Source organism: Rhinoderma darwinii, chromosome 12 (genome assembly GCF_050947455.1).
Source record: "Rhinoderma darwinii isolate aRhiDar2 chromosome 12, aRhiDar2.hap1, whole genome shotgun sequence".
Taxonomy (NCBI): Eukaryota; Metazoa; Chordata; class Amphibia; order Anura; family Rhinodermatidae; genus Rhinoderma; species Rhinoderma darwinii.
In genome coordinates, this window is record NC_134698.1 from 11,785,151 (window position 1) to 11,804,821 (window position 19,671).

The 19,671-nt window shown below is 42.7% G+C and overlaps 1 protein-coding gene across 1 annotated transcript; it reads right to left on the minus strand.

Moving 5' to 3' along the window:
- Positions 1 to 7,087: 7,087 nt before the first annotated feature.
- Positions 7,088 to 8,035, minus strand: LOC142665076 (olfactory receptor 12D1-like). The gene has a single exon (XM_075844619.1). It carries the CDS (start codon positions 8,033 to 8,035, stop codon positions 7,088 to 7,090), a length of 948 nt encoding a protein of 315 aa, XP_075700734.1.
- Positions 8,036 to 19,671: the final 11,636 nt, after the last annotated feature.

Sequence of the window (19,671 nt, forward strand, 5' to 3'; positions counted from 1 at the left end):
CCTTTATGCTTCCATATGGATTTTATAATTGATTTACTACAGCAATGCTGGATTCAGGGGCAGCTGTAAATTTTATGGACATTAAAGGGGTTGTCCAGGCACAAACAACTGATGACCTATCCACAGGATAGGTCATCAGGATATGATTGGTGGGGGTCCAACACCCAGACCCCGCATTGATCAGCTGCTCCGGCTGCCTCCAGGCGCCGGACGTTAAGCACTATTCATATAGTTTTGGGAGCCAGAAGCAGTTGGCTCCGTACATTGCATAGCGGCCATGATGCAGAACAGCAACTCTGCTCCTATTCACATGACTATTCCGTGACCGGAGCATGGACATCCAGTGTTTGGAAGCAGCCGGAGAAGCTGATCAGTGCGGGGTCCGGGTTTTGGACCCACACCAATCATATATTGATGACCTATCCTGTGGATAGGTCATCAGTTGTCCCTGCCTGGACAACCCCTTTAAGTTTGCTTTTGATATTTATATTGTCCACGGTCTAAGATTTTCTCCGGTAGAAATAGCGAATGTTGATGTGTCACCTCTCAGCTCTTACATAGTTACATAGTCAGTACGGCTGAAAAAAGACACACATCCATCAAGTTCAACTAAGGGAAGTGAAAAGGGAAGGGAAAAATTTCTACACGTAGGAGTTAATATTTTTTTGTTCTAGGAAATTATCTAAGCTTTTTTTAAAGCCATCTACTGTCCCTGCTGTGACGGCTCCTGCGGTAGACTGTTCCATAGATTCACCGTTCTCACAGTAAAGAAGCCTTGTCGCCTTTGCAGGTTGAACATTTTGTTTCTCCAGACGGAGGGAGTGCCCCCTTGTTTTTTGTGGGGTTTTACATGGAACAGGATTTCACCATATTTTTTGTATGTGCCATTCATATATATATTGAGAAAGGCCCCATGGAGTTGGGCTGAAACGTTGCATGTGGTGATTAAAGATCCATTTCTTACACTGATCTTGGAGTGCTGTCCTGTGTATTGGATTTCGTGTTATATATATATATATATATATATACAGTCCTGCAAATAGATGAACACAGCACTCCACAATAACAGAAAAATCAGGCCATGTGCTCGTCACCTGGGGATGAATCAATTCCCCCTTATTTTGAAATAGAGAAAAGCATAGAACACAGAGACGGCGCCAGGACTTCAAGTCAGATGGAAAGCAAAGTGGATTTATTCACCTCAGAAAAAACAGCAACGTTTCGGTTCAACAGGAACCTTTCTCAAGCCATCATATATAATATGATGTATATTTATATATATATATATATATATATATATATATATATATATATATATATATATATAAAAATTAATAATTTACCCTCTTAGTCGTCTTTTTTCAAGGCTAAATAGGTTTCATTCTTTTAATCTATCCTCATAACTTAGATTCTCCATGCCCCTTATTAGCTTCGTTGCTCTTCTTTGTATTTTTTTCCAACTCCAGGGCATCCGTTCTATGAACTGGAGCCCAGAACTGGACTGCATATTCTAGATGAGGCCTTACTAATGCTTTGTAAAGTGGCAAAATTACATCCCTGTCCCGCAAATTCATGCCTCTTTTAATACACGACAATATCCTTCTGGCCTTTGAAGCAGCTAATTGACACTGCATGCTGTTATTTACTTTATGATTTACAAGCTCTGGTCAAGTTACTTATGAAACTATTGAACTAAAGTTACAGGGGTATTCCAGTCTTTAGCATGTTTTACTTTTCCATTGGATAGGTGAAAAAGCTAAATCAGTTGGGGGTCTGACTACTTGGACTCCCACTGATCGCCAGAACGGGGAACTATGGTCCCCCATTTGCCCCAATCACAAGACAGCGGCTAGGAATAGTTTGAATGGAGAGGAGGCAGTGCACGCGCATTGCCGCTCCATTTAAAGTATATGAGGCTGATTGGAACAGCCGAATATGGTGTCTTTGCTTCATTCAAACTCTGTGGTGTGAACCTGTGGCGTAGACCCATATTGACAAGGATATTGATTTATCTTTCCCTACTCTACTCATATGAATTAACTCTTATGAAATAAGATTTAATTATGCTATATTTTTGTGTCAATTTTGAAAAAACATTTGCTTAAAGTGAAAATATTGTTTTTGTCTTTTTTTTGGTACAAATCCTTTTAAAAAACATATCTTAAAATGGTGAGGGCTTCGTAAAAAAAAACAAAAAAACAGTTGCTTCTGTCTTGTGTGAATTTAGACATTTTATCATGGTAAATCTTAAAAACCTTTTGTATTTGTCACGATCTAGGGGTATGAGGACCCACTAGGTCGCTCCGCCATAGCGGAGTGGCAGCTGGCCAATATAACAGTCTATATAAAGTCTATGCAAAGTCCTTAGCACAAGAGTACCTGTAAAAGTCCAGACAATAACAGAGGCTTAGGCACAGATTGAGCTTGACATGGCAGATGTTGCTAGATGTGGTGGATGATACCAGACGTGGTAGATTACAGCAGACGTGGAAGATGACACCAGGTGTGGCAGATGACAGCAGACGTGTCAGATAATACTCCAACTAAAGGCTTAGGTACAAGAAACAACACAGCAACAGGATACAGGATACAGGAAGCAGGATACGGGAACACTCAGAAAAGGTAACAACAAGGAACGTTTGCAATACGAACATAGGTAGACAACAACAATGCTCACGCAAGGAGTGGAAGCGCGGAGCCCTTTTTATAGTCCAGGGTGAACTGGAGATTGGTTAGGGAACTTTTTTTATGCGCGTGCTGGGCCTTTAAGGCTGGGGACGAGCGTGGGTGGGCACACTAGCACACAGTCCAGGGCAGGATGACTGCGCGAGCTGGCATCTCTGAGGAGGGAGATGCTGGCAGGAGGCCAGGAGTCTGCAGTCGTGGCCTTCCAACAGTATGGAGCAGCGGCAATACGCGGCCGCAACCGTTACAGTATTATTACAGTAGATCTCTATCTCAATAGTGTTGCCTATGTCTGCTATAGATCAATAGATCCACCCCCTTTCTTTCATCCATCAATGTTCTCTTTCCCCTCCTGGTTGAACTTGACTGAAATATGTAACTACTGTATGTGATGTAAAAATCTATGAAAAAAAATAGCTTGAAGTAAAACATAAACACATTTTTTTTCTCCAGCTTTATTAGGCTCGCATCCAAGATCTTGTAAGAACCCTACATGAACTTTCACGAACAGCACAACAGTAACAAAGAACAACACTATAGCTTAAATGTGTGTCCCTATTTGTAATAAGGACCCACAGAAAGAAGAAAAGCAATGGTACTCGCCTGGCTGCCCCATCAAATCATGGAGGTTGGGTTCAGTAGTGCTTGGTGGTGCTCAGCAACTCCAAGAGCAAGTGAATCAAGTACATTAACACATGGAGAATGGCTTTAGACCTGAAAAAAGAGTGATATATATATATATATATATATATATATATATATATATTCCAAAGAAATAAATCTTGCAGCACTCTAATAAAGTAGATGAAAAACGGTGATTTATTCACGCCAACATACAAAGGTGCAACGTTTCAGTCCAACATTAGGACCTTTTTCAAGCATGAAAAAGGTCCTAATGTTGGAATGAAATGTTGCACCTTTGTATGTTGGCGTGAATAAATCACCGTTTTTCATCTACTTTATTGGAGTGCTGCAAGATTTATTTCTTTGGAATATCGATATAGTCCTTGGATCTGGACTACTGGTGGCACCTGTTCACATGTATATATTTTCCTTTGTTGAGATTGAGTGCTGCTGCTTTCTCTGTTGGAATATATATATATATATATATATATATATATATATATATATATATATATATATATATATATATATATATATATATATATATATATATATATAAAAGAGCAGTTCAGTCAACATTGTATCTACCGTGCCATCTGTTTTGTATGGCATTAGTAGAATGAAGAAGACTGATTTTATGGACTTTCGAGTTTGCCGTGATTATTTCTTTCATCATGTGTTGACCTATTTTTAATAGTAATAAGTTAAGTATAGGAAATACAAAATATTTTTATTTCATAATGGCCAAAAATTGTCTTGGTCTTGAGGAGGTAAAAATTTATTTTCAGGTATTGCCCCTTACACAGCATGATCTATGGTATTATAATTATTGTCCATTCCTTTATCGGAAACCCTCACCACTTCTTGAAATGATTACTAGGGTGGATATATTGCATGTCTATTGATTGATTGCCACCAATTTTCGGCCAGTGCTCAAGCAATAAAGCTTAAAAGAGACCACGGTCATGATAAAGGCCTTGACTAAAATTTGCTCATTACGAAGATGCAGAAGTTTATCTTCATGGCACTTTCTCCGTATTTGCAGATGACATAAAGCTTTGTAGTGCTGTAGACGCTGTACAGTGTTACCAGTATTAATGTAGAATGTTGGTCCAGGGATCTATCGAATTGCCAGTAGGGATGAAGAAGTGTTGTTTCCCACTTTATGGCAAAACTGCCCATGCCTTTTAACCCTTAGTAATCACCAATACGCCTTTTCTCAGCGGTGGTCGCCGCCTTTTCACGGTGGTCGAGTCTAAGTCCTGTACGGGTGTCCCATGCAGGCTGGAGCGGGTGCATGGCTGTCTAATGACAGCCGGGCTTCTGCTCCCATGGTAGCGATCGAAGTTTACTACGATTGCGTCCGTTTAATCCCTTAAAGGAACAGTGTCACCAAATTTTTTTTTATATATCAGTTTTATGTTAGGATTTTATTAAAAACGTTTATATTTATTTGTGTGTTTGTGTGTTACTTTTTTCTATTTTTACACTTTTTCTTCCCTATGGGGGCTGCCATTTTTTTTTCCATTTCTGTATGTGTCGATTAACGACACATACAGACATGGAATACGGCAGCTCCAGTCCCATAGGGACTGCGAACGGGGCCCATTCCATCCGGCGTCATTTTCCTGTGGACCGGAAGTCGCGGCCGGACAGTAAGATTACTACTTCCGGTCGCGGCTTCCGGACTTGTGCACATGGAGCAGCGGCAGCAGACGGAGCGGATGGACCGGAGGGAGCGGCGGCGACTGGAGCAGGTAAGTGATTTCTATGTATGTTCGTGTTTCAGTGTGTTTTACTAGTGTATGTAAACCTTCTACACTGTGTGTTAGCTCAAAAAATGGCGACACACAGTGTAGGAGGTTAGACCGTTCAAACCCCTCGTTTCTCCCGGCACTAGCCAGGATAAAGGAGGGGGGGATGCTGAGAGCTCACTAGAGCGAGGGATTTTTACCCAATTTTGCAGCATAAAGCAATGTGGTTGCTTTACCACATGCAATGCTGCAATTTTGGGAATTGCTCCATCTAGTGACCAGTGCTGGGAATATTATAAATTGAATCCAATTTATAATATTTCCTGACTCGTGAAAAAAATAAAAAAAATTAGAACAATGTTTAATCACCTACATACTAATTGTTTAACTAAAAAAAAACAAAACATGTTTTGCTGGCAACATATTCCCTTTAAATTCTGCGGTCAGTAGCGACCGCAACATTTAAGTTGTTTACAGAGGGAGGGAGCTCCCTCTCTCACTCATCAGCAGCCCGCATATGCAATTGCGGGCCACCGATTGCATGTCATGGCAGCCGGGTGCCTAATAAAGGCCCCAGGCCTGCCATGGCTATTTGCCTAATAGGCCGTGCCAGGGGCAAGTTCTGGAATATTGCCTGTCAGTTGTACACTTACAGGCAGTAATGCTCTGGTATACGAAGTATACCAAAGCATTATATCAGCGATCTAAAGATTGCATAGTGAGGTCCCCTAGCGGGACTAAAAAAATAAGTAATAAATGTTACATAAAAATAATTAATAAGGATTACAGTAAAAAAGTGGTTTTATTTAGTAAAAGTGTAAAGAAGAAATAAAAGTACACATATATGGTATTGACGCGACTGTAACGACCCAAACAATAAAGTTAACATGTAATTTAAACTGCAAGGTGAACGCCGTAAAAAAACAATGCAAAAAACAATGGGGAAATTGCTCTTTTTTTCCATTGCTTCACAAAAAAGTCATAATAAAAGTTAATCAATAAGTCCCGTGTACCCCAAAAGAGTACCAATCAAAACTACATCTCGTCCCGCCATAAACAAGCCCACATTTTTATTTTGCAAAAGCCGTAAAACATAAAAAAAACTTCTACATATGTCGTATCATCGTAATCGTACCGACCCATCGAATAAATTAAATAAATAAATTATTTAAAACGCATAGAACAATGTTTTTTTTCTATCCCCTCCCCAAAAAAAGTTAAAAAAAGATAATCAAAAAATGATATGTACCTCAAAATGGTGCCATTAAAAAGTACAACTAATCCAGTAAAAAACAAGTCCTCATACAGCGGTCGATGTAAAAATAAAAAAGTTATAGCTCTTTGAATGCGACTATAGAAAAACGAAAAAAATTGCTTGATCATTAAGGTCTAAAATAGGTACCAGCTACCAACCCCATGCCTTCCATGTACATGCACATGGCAAAACATATTTAAAGTGTATCTAAACTTTTGGAAAAGTTTTGTCATGTCATAAGTTTTGATTGGTCGGAGTCCGAGCACTGAGACCCCTACCGATCTTTAAAACAAAGCAGCAGAAGCGCTCGTGTGAACACTGTGCTGGTTCGTTTCTGATCGGCTTTGATCGGAGTGATGTTCGGGTTCAATAGAAAATCTGTGAGTCTGTACACCGCACGCACAACTTTCTGAGGAAAGCCGATCAGGAAGGAATCGGATCAGCGCTCACCCGTGCACTTTTATTTAAGTGATCGTTTGGGGTCTCAGTGCTCTGACCCCCACTGATCAAATTTTCTGACATGTACCTATGACATGTCAAAAGTTTTTTGACAGTTTAACATTTTCGGCTACTCAAGTGTTCGGCAAAATACTTGAGAATTGGCCAAAAAGATCCAACATGGTCTTTCTCACCCAAAAATGAATGGCTGGCGGGGGACTGTTGAAGACCACAGACATTATCTGGTTGGTAGATCCTGCTGAAGATGGCGGGCTATCTCAATAAAATGTAAATATCTATTGGGAGGTTTTAGACGGCTGTTAATAGTTGTTTAGTATAGTTGTTTAATATATTGGCCATTTAATAACAATTTTCTAAGCGCTCGTTTCACGTCCTTATTTCTCAGAGCATAGATAATGGGATTTAATGCTGGTGTGATCACTGTGAACAAGACAGCAGTCATCCTATCTTGCTCCAGGGAATCTTTAGTAGCTGGTCTTAAATATGTACAGAAAGCAGTTCCATAATATAAAAGGACCACAGTAAGGTGGGAAGTGCAGGTGGAGAAGGCTTTACTTCTACCTTGCTCTGAACTGATATTTTGGAGATGGGTTGCAATAAAAATATAGGAGATGATTATTAGAATGAATGTTCCTAGGGCTACAGTACCTGTAACTATGTTGACCAAACTCTCATTAATATGTGTATCGGTACAAGCCAACTTTAACAGAGGTTTAATATCACAATAGAAATGAGTAATTTTGTTCATGTTGCAGAATGGAAGCCTGGACGTCAAAATTGTATGGGACAGTGAGTATAAGAAACCAACAAGCCAGGACGTGAGCGCTAGTTGAATACACATTGCTCTTGCCATGAGAACATGGTATCTCAATGGGTTACAAATGGCAACATATCTGTCATAAGACATTGAGGTCAGTAGCATGGCTTCAGTGCTACCCAAGAAATGAAAGATGTGGAGCTGGACTATACAAGCTTGGAAAGATATTTTCTTGTCTTCCAAAAGTAAACCGGACAACATCTTGGGGACTGTTGTGGTAGCATAGAAGAAGTCCAAGAAGGAAAGGTTGCACAATAGAAAGTACATTGGAGTGTGAAGACCATGATCAGCAATAACCGCTGTTAAAATGCTTAGGTTGCCAAAAAAGCTTAAGAGGTAGAACATAAGAAAAGTAACAAAGAGGACGACCTGTAGTTGAGGGAGATTGGTGATTCCTAGAAGTATGAATTCTGTTACAAATGTCTCATTCAACTTTTCCATTTGAAGCTGTAGAAAAAAAAATACACTCAAAATACACACTATCACAATTCATTGATTCTGATTTCCAATTTTGACTTAAAAAGGTAATACAATTTCTGTAAATAAATCCTTTGCATAGCAAAAAGTTATACAATTTTCCCAAAATAGTTTCTGTATCATTTTCTCATGATCAAGAATCTGTCTTGGTCAGGTGGTGGACACACAGGTACAGGACTGATTAAAGTTAAGGTATAGTTATTAGATGTGTGTCTTGTAACAAGCCATGAACCTGTGTGTCCATCACAATACCAGGATAGGATTTTATACCCTGGGAGAAAACATTGAAACATTCTATAGCAAGACAGCAGAGATCTCGAATACCATGAGGTAGAATACAGAATATATTTTGGAATTCTTTATAACTTTTCATTATATAAAAAAAATAACATTAATTTATCATTATTTCATTATTTCGATAGCAGCACACATAATGTTCTGGAAGCTGGATATCTAGCTATTGTAGGTGATCTGGTCACAGGAGACTTAAGCTCTGGTTGATCAGCACAGGAGTTAAAAATGAGTTTGCTTCAATGGACACTTACTTTAAAACCAATTCATGCTAATCTAATAGTATACTTGATAAAGATCAACTTTGTCATTTACTTCCTGTTAAAATTGAGTTACTTTATCCATGCAAACTCTGTGTGAAGTTACTGCCACTAGATGTCTCTCTTCCTGTAATCTGCTGTCTACCCCCTGTTGTCAAGCAAGTCTGTCAGTGGTTACAGACAGGCTGAAGAAAGTGGAAGTGTGTCACTTTACTGCCTCTCCGTACAAGTCTATGGAGAGGGGAGGGGGAGTATGAGGAGGGAGCAGTGAGAAAGAGACACAGAAACGCTGCTTATACTTGTCTATGGAAAGTGAAGGGGGATCAGGGGAGGGTACAGAGAGAGTGAGTGAGATGCTGCATATAAGTCTATGGTGAGGGGAGGAGGGAGCAGGGGTATGAAGTGGGAGAAAAGAGAGAATGACACAGACTGCTGGTAAGATTTCTTTGTCACCCCAGAGCTGGATTCTTGGCTACACTGCTCATTGCTGCTGTATAATCTCCTCCATGCTGCTGTAGCTTCTATATATGTGATAGATATAGATGGGAGAGCAGGATTCTCCTCTTCTATGTGTGCAGTGTATATAAGACATGACAGTTTGGCTCCGTCCACTAGCTCAAAGACAACTGAGAATTAAAGATAAAGCCTGCAGAGGGGAAAACTGCGAAATAATGCAGCATACAAATCATATAATGGCCATAAATAGTGTTATTTCTCATGTACACACATATGACAACCTAGTCTGAAAAGTCATATGAAAAATTAGGTATGCTCCGAAGAAACACTCCGGGCAAAATTGATCTACTGTGGTATGCCTATTACAGGACCTATAAAGGCTTTAAATGACAGGGGTATGTAAGACCATTAAAGAGATAATCCCTTTGTCCCCTCAGGCCGTGTACAGTGTATACATTTTGCTCCATTTACAGCATTTTCAATGCGGAACATTGACTTGGTGAGAGAAAATTCAATCTTCTGTTTTTATGTGCATTTCCTACTCCTGTCTTCTCCTGTAGATGATATACATAGCCATCAATAAAGACGTATCCATTAACACTGTAAGTTATATTGAAATTGTAGGCTCCAGGATCCTATCCCCAGTATCTAAGACTAGTAGAACTGCTTTCTTGAAAAAAAAGCTAGCCATACACTAAAAGTGGATCTGTCTTTAGACTATGCTGCCCTAAATAAGGTCAGCATAGTATGCAGACAGGTCATCTCTCACATATAAGCCATGGCACAAAAACATATTGTGGCGTTTAGCTAATAGGAGCGTTAAAAAATACACCAGTCTCATAGTTACGAGTCCGGAGTATTCATGGGGGAACTACTACCCTGCCTCCCCCTACCCTCCTCATAGTACATACAATCCGACCATCAACATGCCAGTCTGAACTGGCAGATCAGGGACATATTTTTTTTTTTAACGTGTATGAAAACGGAATGTGCTTTCCCAAAGTGTTGAACATAAATCATATATGTACTGTATATTTTTAGCTGAAAACTTGCTGAAAAAAATCCAACATGATCGATCTTTTTTTCGGCCGACATCAATCGGTCATTGGCCATTGTCAACTATCGTTCGTATACAATTATAAAATGATGATCAGCTGACTTTTATCTTATGTGTATGTCCAGCTTTAAGATGCATCCATTAACCCCTATGTCTACAGTATGTGTATTCTGTGTTTGAAGCAGATCGAACCTAATAGCAGATAGTTATCACCTAGATTATAAAGATAGCTTGATTAAAAGAAAATATCTTCCAGCGCAATTGCTCTTTTTATTGTGCTTTCTGTTTAAAAATTGATATACTACACAATGCACGGAATTGAGGTTTTCCCAAACTTACAATAAATAATCTTTGACCTTAAAATTCTTAAAAATTATTTTGGGTAAATTCCTACCAACTACATTAGATTAATGTTACAGACCTGGTTCTGAGTTACCGGGAAAAAATACTATACTGGACTGCATGTTTTACTTATGACACCACTTTTTTCTCTGTTGGCTCCAGAAATTCAATGCGTGTTGGTCGTTGAGTAGTTAATTCTCAAAATATCATATTCAGAAACCAAGAAGGGGAAAGTGAAGGAGCAGGTGATTGCTGATAGCAATGAACAGTCTAGAGGGCGTTAAAAGGGATCAAAAACATAGAGACAGATACATAGTCGAAGGCGAAAACAGAAGTGTAGTCAAAAGGGTGTGCGCGGTCAAAGAAGTGGGTATGTCAGAAGTCAGATGCTGTACAGAGGGCAAAACATATTCATAATCATGAAACTTGCCATGATCAATAAAGGTAGAGGTAAAAAAAACAGTCGGGTGACAGATGGGACAAAAAGGTTGCATGAACAGTCAAAATCTAGGGTCAAAAACAAGTCATGGCAGGCAAAAGCAGGGTAAAGAGCTAAGTAAAGGTAATACGCCAAAAAAGTATACTACTACTACTATACAAATAACTGAGAGTTCATCGCTACACACTGAATACTGAACGAGCTGAAACTGAAATATATGGCTTCAAAGAACAATATATGCTGAAAAAAATTACAGATTACAGAGCACAAATCTAAGCTGTGGCAGCAAAAACCTATACAACATTGGGTATGTTGATTTAATAAATAATAATAAAATGATTGTACTTACAAAAACAAAACAAAAAATTCATAGAGATAATTTAAAAAAAAAGAGTGTCCACAGCTCATGCAGAAACTGTATTTAGGCCTTCGCATCAGCACTAAGACAAGTTCACAGCCGGCTATTTATGTTAAATTTTTCAAATACCCTGAAGGACCAAGAAGTCCCAATACAATTAATGTTTTGTGGGTTCTCTAGATAATTTGTATACGTGTTGTTGCAAAATTAACACAATCTTTGCTGAGGATGTTATTAGGAGGAGTAATGTTGATTATTAATGACTTTAATATCATATATTCCTACTATAGCATTATACCACTTTTAGCAGTAATAGTAATAAATAGAGGTGGGCGCAAAGTGAAATTTGCTCTGTAAATGCAGCATTCTTGTTTTTTTTCCATCTGTGACACTAAAACAGCATAATGTGCCAATTTAAAAATAAGTGTCATTTTCCTGCTCTGTAAATTCCTTTTCTTTTTAATCTAAAACACATGAACGGAACAATGTACCAATTCAAACAATAAGGCCCCATGCACACAACAGCAAAAACGGAGCCATTCACTTTCATTGAACACTGACACCTTTCCGTAGCACTACGGAAGGGTGTCAGTGCCGTGGAAATGTTCCGGGAATTATGGAACATGTCCGTTCTTTCGCATTTTGCGGGCCGTGCTCCCATACTTTGTGTGGGAGCACGGCCCGAAAATGCGGCTGTCAGTCAGCGGCCGGCCGTGCCCGCAATCGCGGGCCGTGATTGCGGGCACGGTCGTGTGCATGGGGCCTTACAATTACAATGTAATCTAGCTACACTGCAAATGCAGTATTCCTGTGTTTTTTCGCCTGGGACATGAACACCATCCAGTGTATCAATACATTAATGTAACTTTGCTCCTGCTGATAAAGTCACAATTCCAGCTGCTTTGACTCAGTGAGGCAAATGGCCTTGATCACACAGAAAGGCTGCAAGCAGTGGTAAGAGACTACCTGCACAGCACCCTATGCCCAAGAGAAAATGAAAGATACAATTCAATTGCTTAGTTTGCCATGTGGGCAATGGCCTATCTCACTATCAGTGTCTTTTTAGTGTCTTCATTGCAGCAGATGGATTTCCTACCCCAAAATGTACATGATAATCACATTTAGAGTAAATTGCATGTAAAAAATATCCACTAGGGCAGAATCTTACAAGAACCAGAGAACCAAAAAAGGGTATGGTGTTGAAGTACCATGTGTGGTTAAGAAGAGGTGTAGTATAATATAAACAGGTACTTCAATTGCTACGTAATAGGAAGTTAAATTTGCCATATGTCACAATCCAGGGGTATGTAGACCCACTAGGCCGCTCCGCCATAGCGGAGAGGCAGCTCACCAACTCACAGTCTACGCACAAAGTCTATGGTAGGAGTGTAGTAAACGGGTACCTGGGATAGTCCGGATGGTGCCAAGGGCTCTGGCACAGATGGAGCTGGAGGTGGGTTGCGCCACAAGTGGCGGTATTCCAGCAGGGCTAGGCAAGGTACGGATCAGGTACTACACAGGCTCGGAAAAAGGCACAGCACAGGATGCAGGATATAGAAGGCAGGACAAGGGAACACTGGGAGCAGGAAAACACTAAGGGACCGTTTGCAATTCAGACAAGGGAAAACTACAACAATGCTCAGGCAGGGAATGAAAGGGCAGTGCCCTTCTTATAATCCAGGATTGGCAGGGGTATATTAGGGAACTTTAAACATGTGCGCACGCTGGACCTTTAAGGCCGGGACCACGCACACGCACCCTACCAGTGAAAGCAGGACCAGCCGGCCGCGAGTGCTGGCATCTCCTATGAGGGAGATGCTGGCAGGAAGATAACAGACTATGGTCGTGGGCGTTGCCATGTAAGGAACGATGGCGGTCGGTGACCATGGCCGTGACACCATAGTTGGCCATAGTTTTTCATATTCAAAGTTTTTATTGGTTTTGAAACAAACAAGTATAAAACACATTTGGAGGGAAGGCCTCCACACAGTGAAAATAAAATAAAACAACAAGGGCTAAGCCCACACAAGAGAGTGAACATCACATCCCATGATTAACGGCGGTATACATCAGCAGCAAATGTAAACATAGTGAACAGGAGCATTGTATAAATATGAGACAGAAAATTTCGGTCTCCAAAATAACATAAAGTATAACTGTATCCTATAAGTGTTATCACAGGGAGCGAGGCACCCCACACACTTAGACAAGAGAAGGGAGAGATAGAATGGAGACAAACAGGGGCAAAGTAGGGATATGGTAAGGCTCAAATCATGGCGAGCCTGGACTCAATCTCCGGACTATTATGAGAAAGAAGCAGCAAGAGCATCTATGCACCTGGTAGAGAGATGGCTGGAGAGCGCAAAAAACACACAGAACCTCAAGTGCTACCACCTCAGGTTAAAGCACATAGGCAGGGGAGGGGGAATTAGGTTTTAGGTCACAATGTTCAAATATGTGGGAGAAGAGAGGAATGTAATCCATTGACACCATGTAGATGTGTATCGTGTAGAAGCGGCTGGAGAATGTGCCAGCAGCTGTTCCATTCTCTGTATCAGAGCAACCTCCTGGAGCCACTAGTCCAGCGTTGGGGGACCACCGTTTTCCACTTGCGTGGGATAACCGATTTTGCAGCCTGAAGGAGGTGTCTAGTTTGGGATAGTTTATAAACGGGTAGCGGCATAGGGAACATGAATAGTAGAGCCGCCTCCGGAAAATTGGGGACCAAGACCCCGGTGACTTCTGATATAATATTAAGTATCGTGTCCCAGAAGCTCCGCAAGGAGGGGCAACTCCACCAAATGTAAGACATGGAACCACGCGCAGTTCCACAGCGCCAACAATTGTCTGGCACAGACGGGTACCAGTTATGAAGGGCAGTAGGGACCCGATACCACCTTGACACTATTTTATAACTAGTTTCCTGAGCCCGTGTGGCTATAGAGGCTTTTCACATCGTTGGCAGAGCAGTAGTTTGTATAATGCAGAGATCGTGTGTGTAGGGGACAGGTGGGAAACACATAGGCGTTCAAATTCAGTTAGCGTGCGATGGAGGTGTGCATGACGATTGGTTATACTATAAAAATGTTGTAGTTGGGCATATTCAAACATGTGGCGCGTTGAGGGCGCATCAGTTGGAGAGATTGTGTTTAACGGGAGTAGAGAAAAATTGGAAAGGACTTGAGTAAAGAACATGGGATTAGTGTATGTCATGCCCAAGAATGAGAGTCGAGCCTCACCTGCAGGAAATGCTGGGTTGTCCTTAACAGGGGTTAATGGACCCAGTGGGTCTATGAGTGAACCTCCCACCCCAGAAGAACGTAATGCCAGGAGAGTCTGAGTCGATCTGCTCCCAGACAGGGTCCATGGTACGGTAGACAGGGTACGGGTGCATAGTTGTTGGGCTAAACTAACCCAAACTTTTGAGTCATGGTTGTGAAAAAAGTAAAAAAACACGAGCGTGTGTTGTAATAGAGATGAAAGTCCGGCAAAGCAACCCCACCTGCATCTCTGGGCCGAATAAGAATTGTCCTGCCTATTCGGGGATGACCCGATGGCCAGATGAATGATCCAAAGCATTGCTGGATACGTAACCAAAAAGAGGATCGGATGGAGATGGGGATCGTCTGCAGGAGGTGCAAAAATCTGGGGAGGAGTGACATTTTTATAATATTAATACGGCCAAACCAAGAGAATTTTTTATTCCAGGAATCAAGATCTGTACGAAATTTGGCCAGTAGGGGAATGAAATTATTGACAAACAGTTGTGAAAGGTCATTACTTATACATGTGCCCAGATACGTTATGCCCCTAGAGGGCCAGGAAAAGGGGAAATTACTTTTGAGAAGTGAAACTGTTGAGGACGAAAGGGATACATTCAGAGCCTCTGACTTAAAGAGCTTGATCTTAAAATTAGACCATGACCCAAACCGTGACAGCTCGGACATCAATGAGGGAAGAGACACATGCGGGTTTGTGAGATAAACCAGTAAATCATCCACAAATTCAGAGCACATATTCTATCCGCCGATAGGAACACCCCTAATATCCGGACTGTCCCGAATGGAGGCCATGAGATGCTCCACAACGAGAACGTACAACAATGGGGATAGGGGGCAGCCCTGCCTTATGCCATTATGAATAATAAAGGGAGCAGAGAAGGAGCCCTTAATTTTTATCTGGGCGGAGGAAGAATGGTAGAGGGCCATAATTTTATTAATGAGGGAAGGTCTTAGCCCTATGTGTTGAAGTGTCTGATGAAGGGCGGGCCATGATATTCTGTCAAACGCCTTCTCGGCATCTAGGGACATCTCTGGGGTCGTGTGGACAACATGCCCAGCTGTAGATGTAATGTTCGGTATATGACACTAGGCTATCTTAGCTTTTAGAGCCCTGGCTAGCATGCGTCCGCTTTTATTACCGAATTCGTAAAACCTGCCACGACAGACTTGGAGGGCACATTTCTTGGCCGAGTCCAAGAGACGACGGGCCTCTTGTCTAGCATTTTGTAACTCCCTCAAGAGTGGAACAGAAAGCACACGCTTGTGAGCCAGTTCGAGGGAAATCTTTTGAAGAGCAATTTTAAGGGAATGGGCCCTTTCTCTTTTAAGCCGAGCTGTACACCCCTGAGCTCACATTTAAGGACCTCCCACTGCATCATAGGGGATGTGGTATCATGTGCATGATCAGATGTGAAGTGCTCAACCGTTTGTAACAGTTCAGCACTGCAAACTCCATCCAGGAGCAGGGATTCATTGAGTCTCCATGACCAGGGGCCCTTGGTGAGAAAAGGAAGGTGGAGGGTGCAATACACCGGGGCATGATCGGACCACAGAATACTGCCAATGGACGAGGAAGCAACCCATGGGAGGGCATGATTCTGAAGAAGGATATAGTCCAGGCGACTTTAGGTGCCATGCGGATGAGAATAAAATCTATAATCTTTGTCAGAGGGATGTTGTAGGCGCCAAGTGTCACAGAGTTGAAGCTGTAAAAGAGCGCGTTTCACCATCTTAATAGCACTATATGCAATACTGGAGTGCCCAGTAGAGTTATCTACCGTCAGATCCAAAGTGAGATTAAAGTCTCCGCAAAGCACCACAGTCCCCCGCACAATCGGAAGGGCAGTGTCTATGAGGTTAAGCAGGAAAGGAACCTAACCCTGATTGGGAGCGTACGCATTAATCACGGTTAACTCACAACCTCCAATATTTAGAACCAGGATTATATATCGAGCGTCAGAGTCTGCAACAAAATTTACGACCTGGTGAGTAAGGGACTGGTGAAGAGCTATGGCAACTCCACAAGATCTGGAATGTGAGTTGTTGTTAAAGTGCCAGTGTGTGTAAAACTTATGTCTGATGGCAGGGGAGTGACCTTCTTTAAAGTGTGTTTCCTGGAAACATGCAACGTGTACCTTACGCTTGTGAAGGTGGTGCAGGATCTGCGCTCTGTTTTCAGTAGTATTCAGCCCCTTTGGATTGAAGGAGGCTATAGTAAGGTCAGCCATGGATGTAGATAGAACCGCTCGCTGAAGTTTTCCAGAAGGGACGGAAAGGGCTGGAGTCCAGGGTCACCATGTGGGAAAGAGGGGAGGAGCACAATCTAGGGATAGAAATCACAGCATTAAAGCAAAACAAAAATATCAACAAAAAAGGCAGTAAAATAGGGACTGCCGCGCGGACTAAGCACAAGAATGCAAAGAACCAGGAGGCGCCCATTGCGCCACCGTTAGGTCCGGTACCTACAGGGGGAAGGTGGCAGATATGCATAAGAGCTATCTGCGCTCCCCAGCTTATGTTAAGGGAAGTATAAACAGCTAACATCATATGTATTGAAGATAGACGGGGAAGACAATTTAGCACAACTAAGATACATCACGTAAAATAGAAATTAGGCTAGATATCTATAAGTAAATAAACAAGAATCACGGAGGGATTCTCAGGGGCTAATAAATAAATTATAACTGGCACACTAAATCCAGGAATAGCCACGCAGTCGGCATTGCTCTGGGGGCCATCATGCGAGCGGGCAGCTTCCAGAAGCGGTGACGGTTCCCGTTCCTGCATGCACCGAGACCTTCTTCTAGAGCCCCTTGAGGACGGCCCCAGATGGATTTTGGGGTAGATAGGAGGGGCAGCCGGAATGCGATCCTGCGCCTGCAGAAGACATTAGGGGCCATTCATGTATCTAAATATGAGGAAGGTTTAAGTCCCGTAGAAAATCAGTTAAGTCATTCGGGGATCGTAGAGTATAAGTTTGACAATCCTGTCTGACCATTAGGCCAAAGGGGAAGCCCCATCTGTAGGAAATGCCCCGCCTCTGAAGTACCTCCAAGAGGGGTTTGAGAGTTGATCTTTGTACCAGCGTATGCCTAGACAAATCCGGCAGTATATGGATCTGCGTACCTTGATGAAATGGTGGGCTGTTATCTAGTTTTCTGTAGAATAGAGTCTTTTATGTCATAGAAATGAAAGCGGCAAATTACATCTCTTGGCCGCTGTTCGTCCAGACTTAGCGAACGTAAGGCTCGATGGGCCCGGTCCATTTCTATATGGGTGTTTGGTGGCCGACCCAATAAATTATTAAAGATGGTAGACAATGTAGAAAAAAGATCAGACGCGGGGATTGATTCAGGCAGTCCCCGAATACGTAGGTTGTTTCTCCAATTACGATTCTCGATATCATCAAGATGTTGTTGAAGAGTAAACAATTGAGCGGAGTGTTGCTGTATAGTGGATTGCATGGACGTAATGGTTGCAATGACCGTTACACGGTCCTGTGCCAGGGTGTCCACCCTTGTAGAAAGCGAGGAAAGTTCAGCTCAGAACTGGGTAAACTCCAGCTTACAATCATCCACAATCTGTTTGGCAGTCCTAGTGGGTAGCATTTGGACCATCTGGTGTATTTCAGATAGAGTGTCAGGTCTATCTTCACCGGAAGAGAGTGGGGCACCCACAGGTATGGATGACGGGTTCTGTTGACTTAACCTGAAAACCGCCGGAATATTGTCCGGGTCAGAAGGATCCAGAGCGGGATGACTGGCAGAAAGAACAATGGATCCTTGGCTGCGGGTATATGGTGAAGGTGGTAAAGCCAAATAGGGATGAGGCCCCTGAAGTATTGAGGGTGGTGTGGTCGGCAGTACATGAGGGGGGCTATTCCACGAGGATCCCGAGGACCAAGGGAGGGAGACCCCTAATAACATAGGGCCCTGTTGAGGTGGTGGGAGCAAGTGGACCTGAGTCCCTGATGACCCAACATTGGTTGGGATTATATGGGGTCCAGTACCTCCGTACTCACTGTGCTGGCTCCTCAGCTGCAACGATGCATCCTGCAACACTCCAGATGGTGGGTGAGGCAAAGGTGGTGGTCCCAGAACTGTGGGCCCTGGATCCATCAGAGCAGGCGCTCCTGGGCTAATTGCGACCATCCCACACCCAGATGCCGAAGGAGGAGTGACCGCAGGCTGAAGAGGGCTGTCGGTGGTAAACGCATACTCCAGAGGGGTCTGTGGACAGATTCTCTGCATTCGCGTCTCTGGAACTGAGAGCCGGCGGCCATTTTGGGATGCCTCGTGTGCTGTCCTGGCGAGGGCGGCGGCCACTGAAGAGTCCCCAGATGCGTCTGAGGTAAGTTGGGGAATCAGTGCCGCACTATGCAGATCTCCCCACCAAGGAGAGGCCCCCTGATGTCCAGCGACCGCCTGTACAGGCCCGAGAATGGGCATAGCGGGATCCCAGCGGCCATCTTGGATGGCGGCAGTCTGTTGCACCTGAGGGCCACTGCCATCATCACCCCGTGATTGCTGCAAGGAACAAGGTGTCCCCGGCAGCATTACCTGGCAAGGTGGAGAGACATCCGCAGCCTGCAAATCAGGGCTACCAGGGCGCTGGGGTAGTGAAGATGAGGAGGCCTCGTGGCCATCTTGGCTTCGGGCCTCGGTCCGGATCAGAGCCCTCAGCTGCATCGGGGTCTCTCGGCCAAAGTATGCCCCAATATCACTCTGGGACAGGTAGAGGATACAGCCTTAGGTTTTTTGGAAGTCTTCCCCATTATTTAAAGCCTGATGTCAGGCGATTAAGTATAAGCTGGTGGAGGAGCTCAGGAAGGCACGTCCTCACTCTTCCATAGCTGGCCATGCCCCCATGTCGTCCATTTTTTTTTTAAAGAAAATGTAGATATTGAACAGGGAACAACATGTACTTTAGGTTGACTAGAGAATTAAAACAGTTATTCTCTACTAAGTAACTGAGGTGAGCAGTGCTATCTACTAAAAAAGGATTAGAAAATACAGGTGAACAATGAGAAGTTCTCAGTATCACACTAGGGTTCCTTGGATCCACCAAAGTAAATTATTGAGGGCCAATCCTTCATCTATACAGAACATGCGCGCCC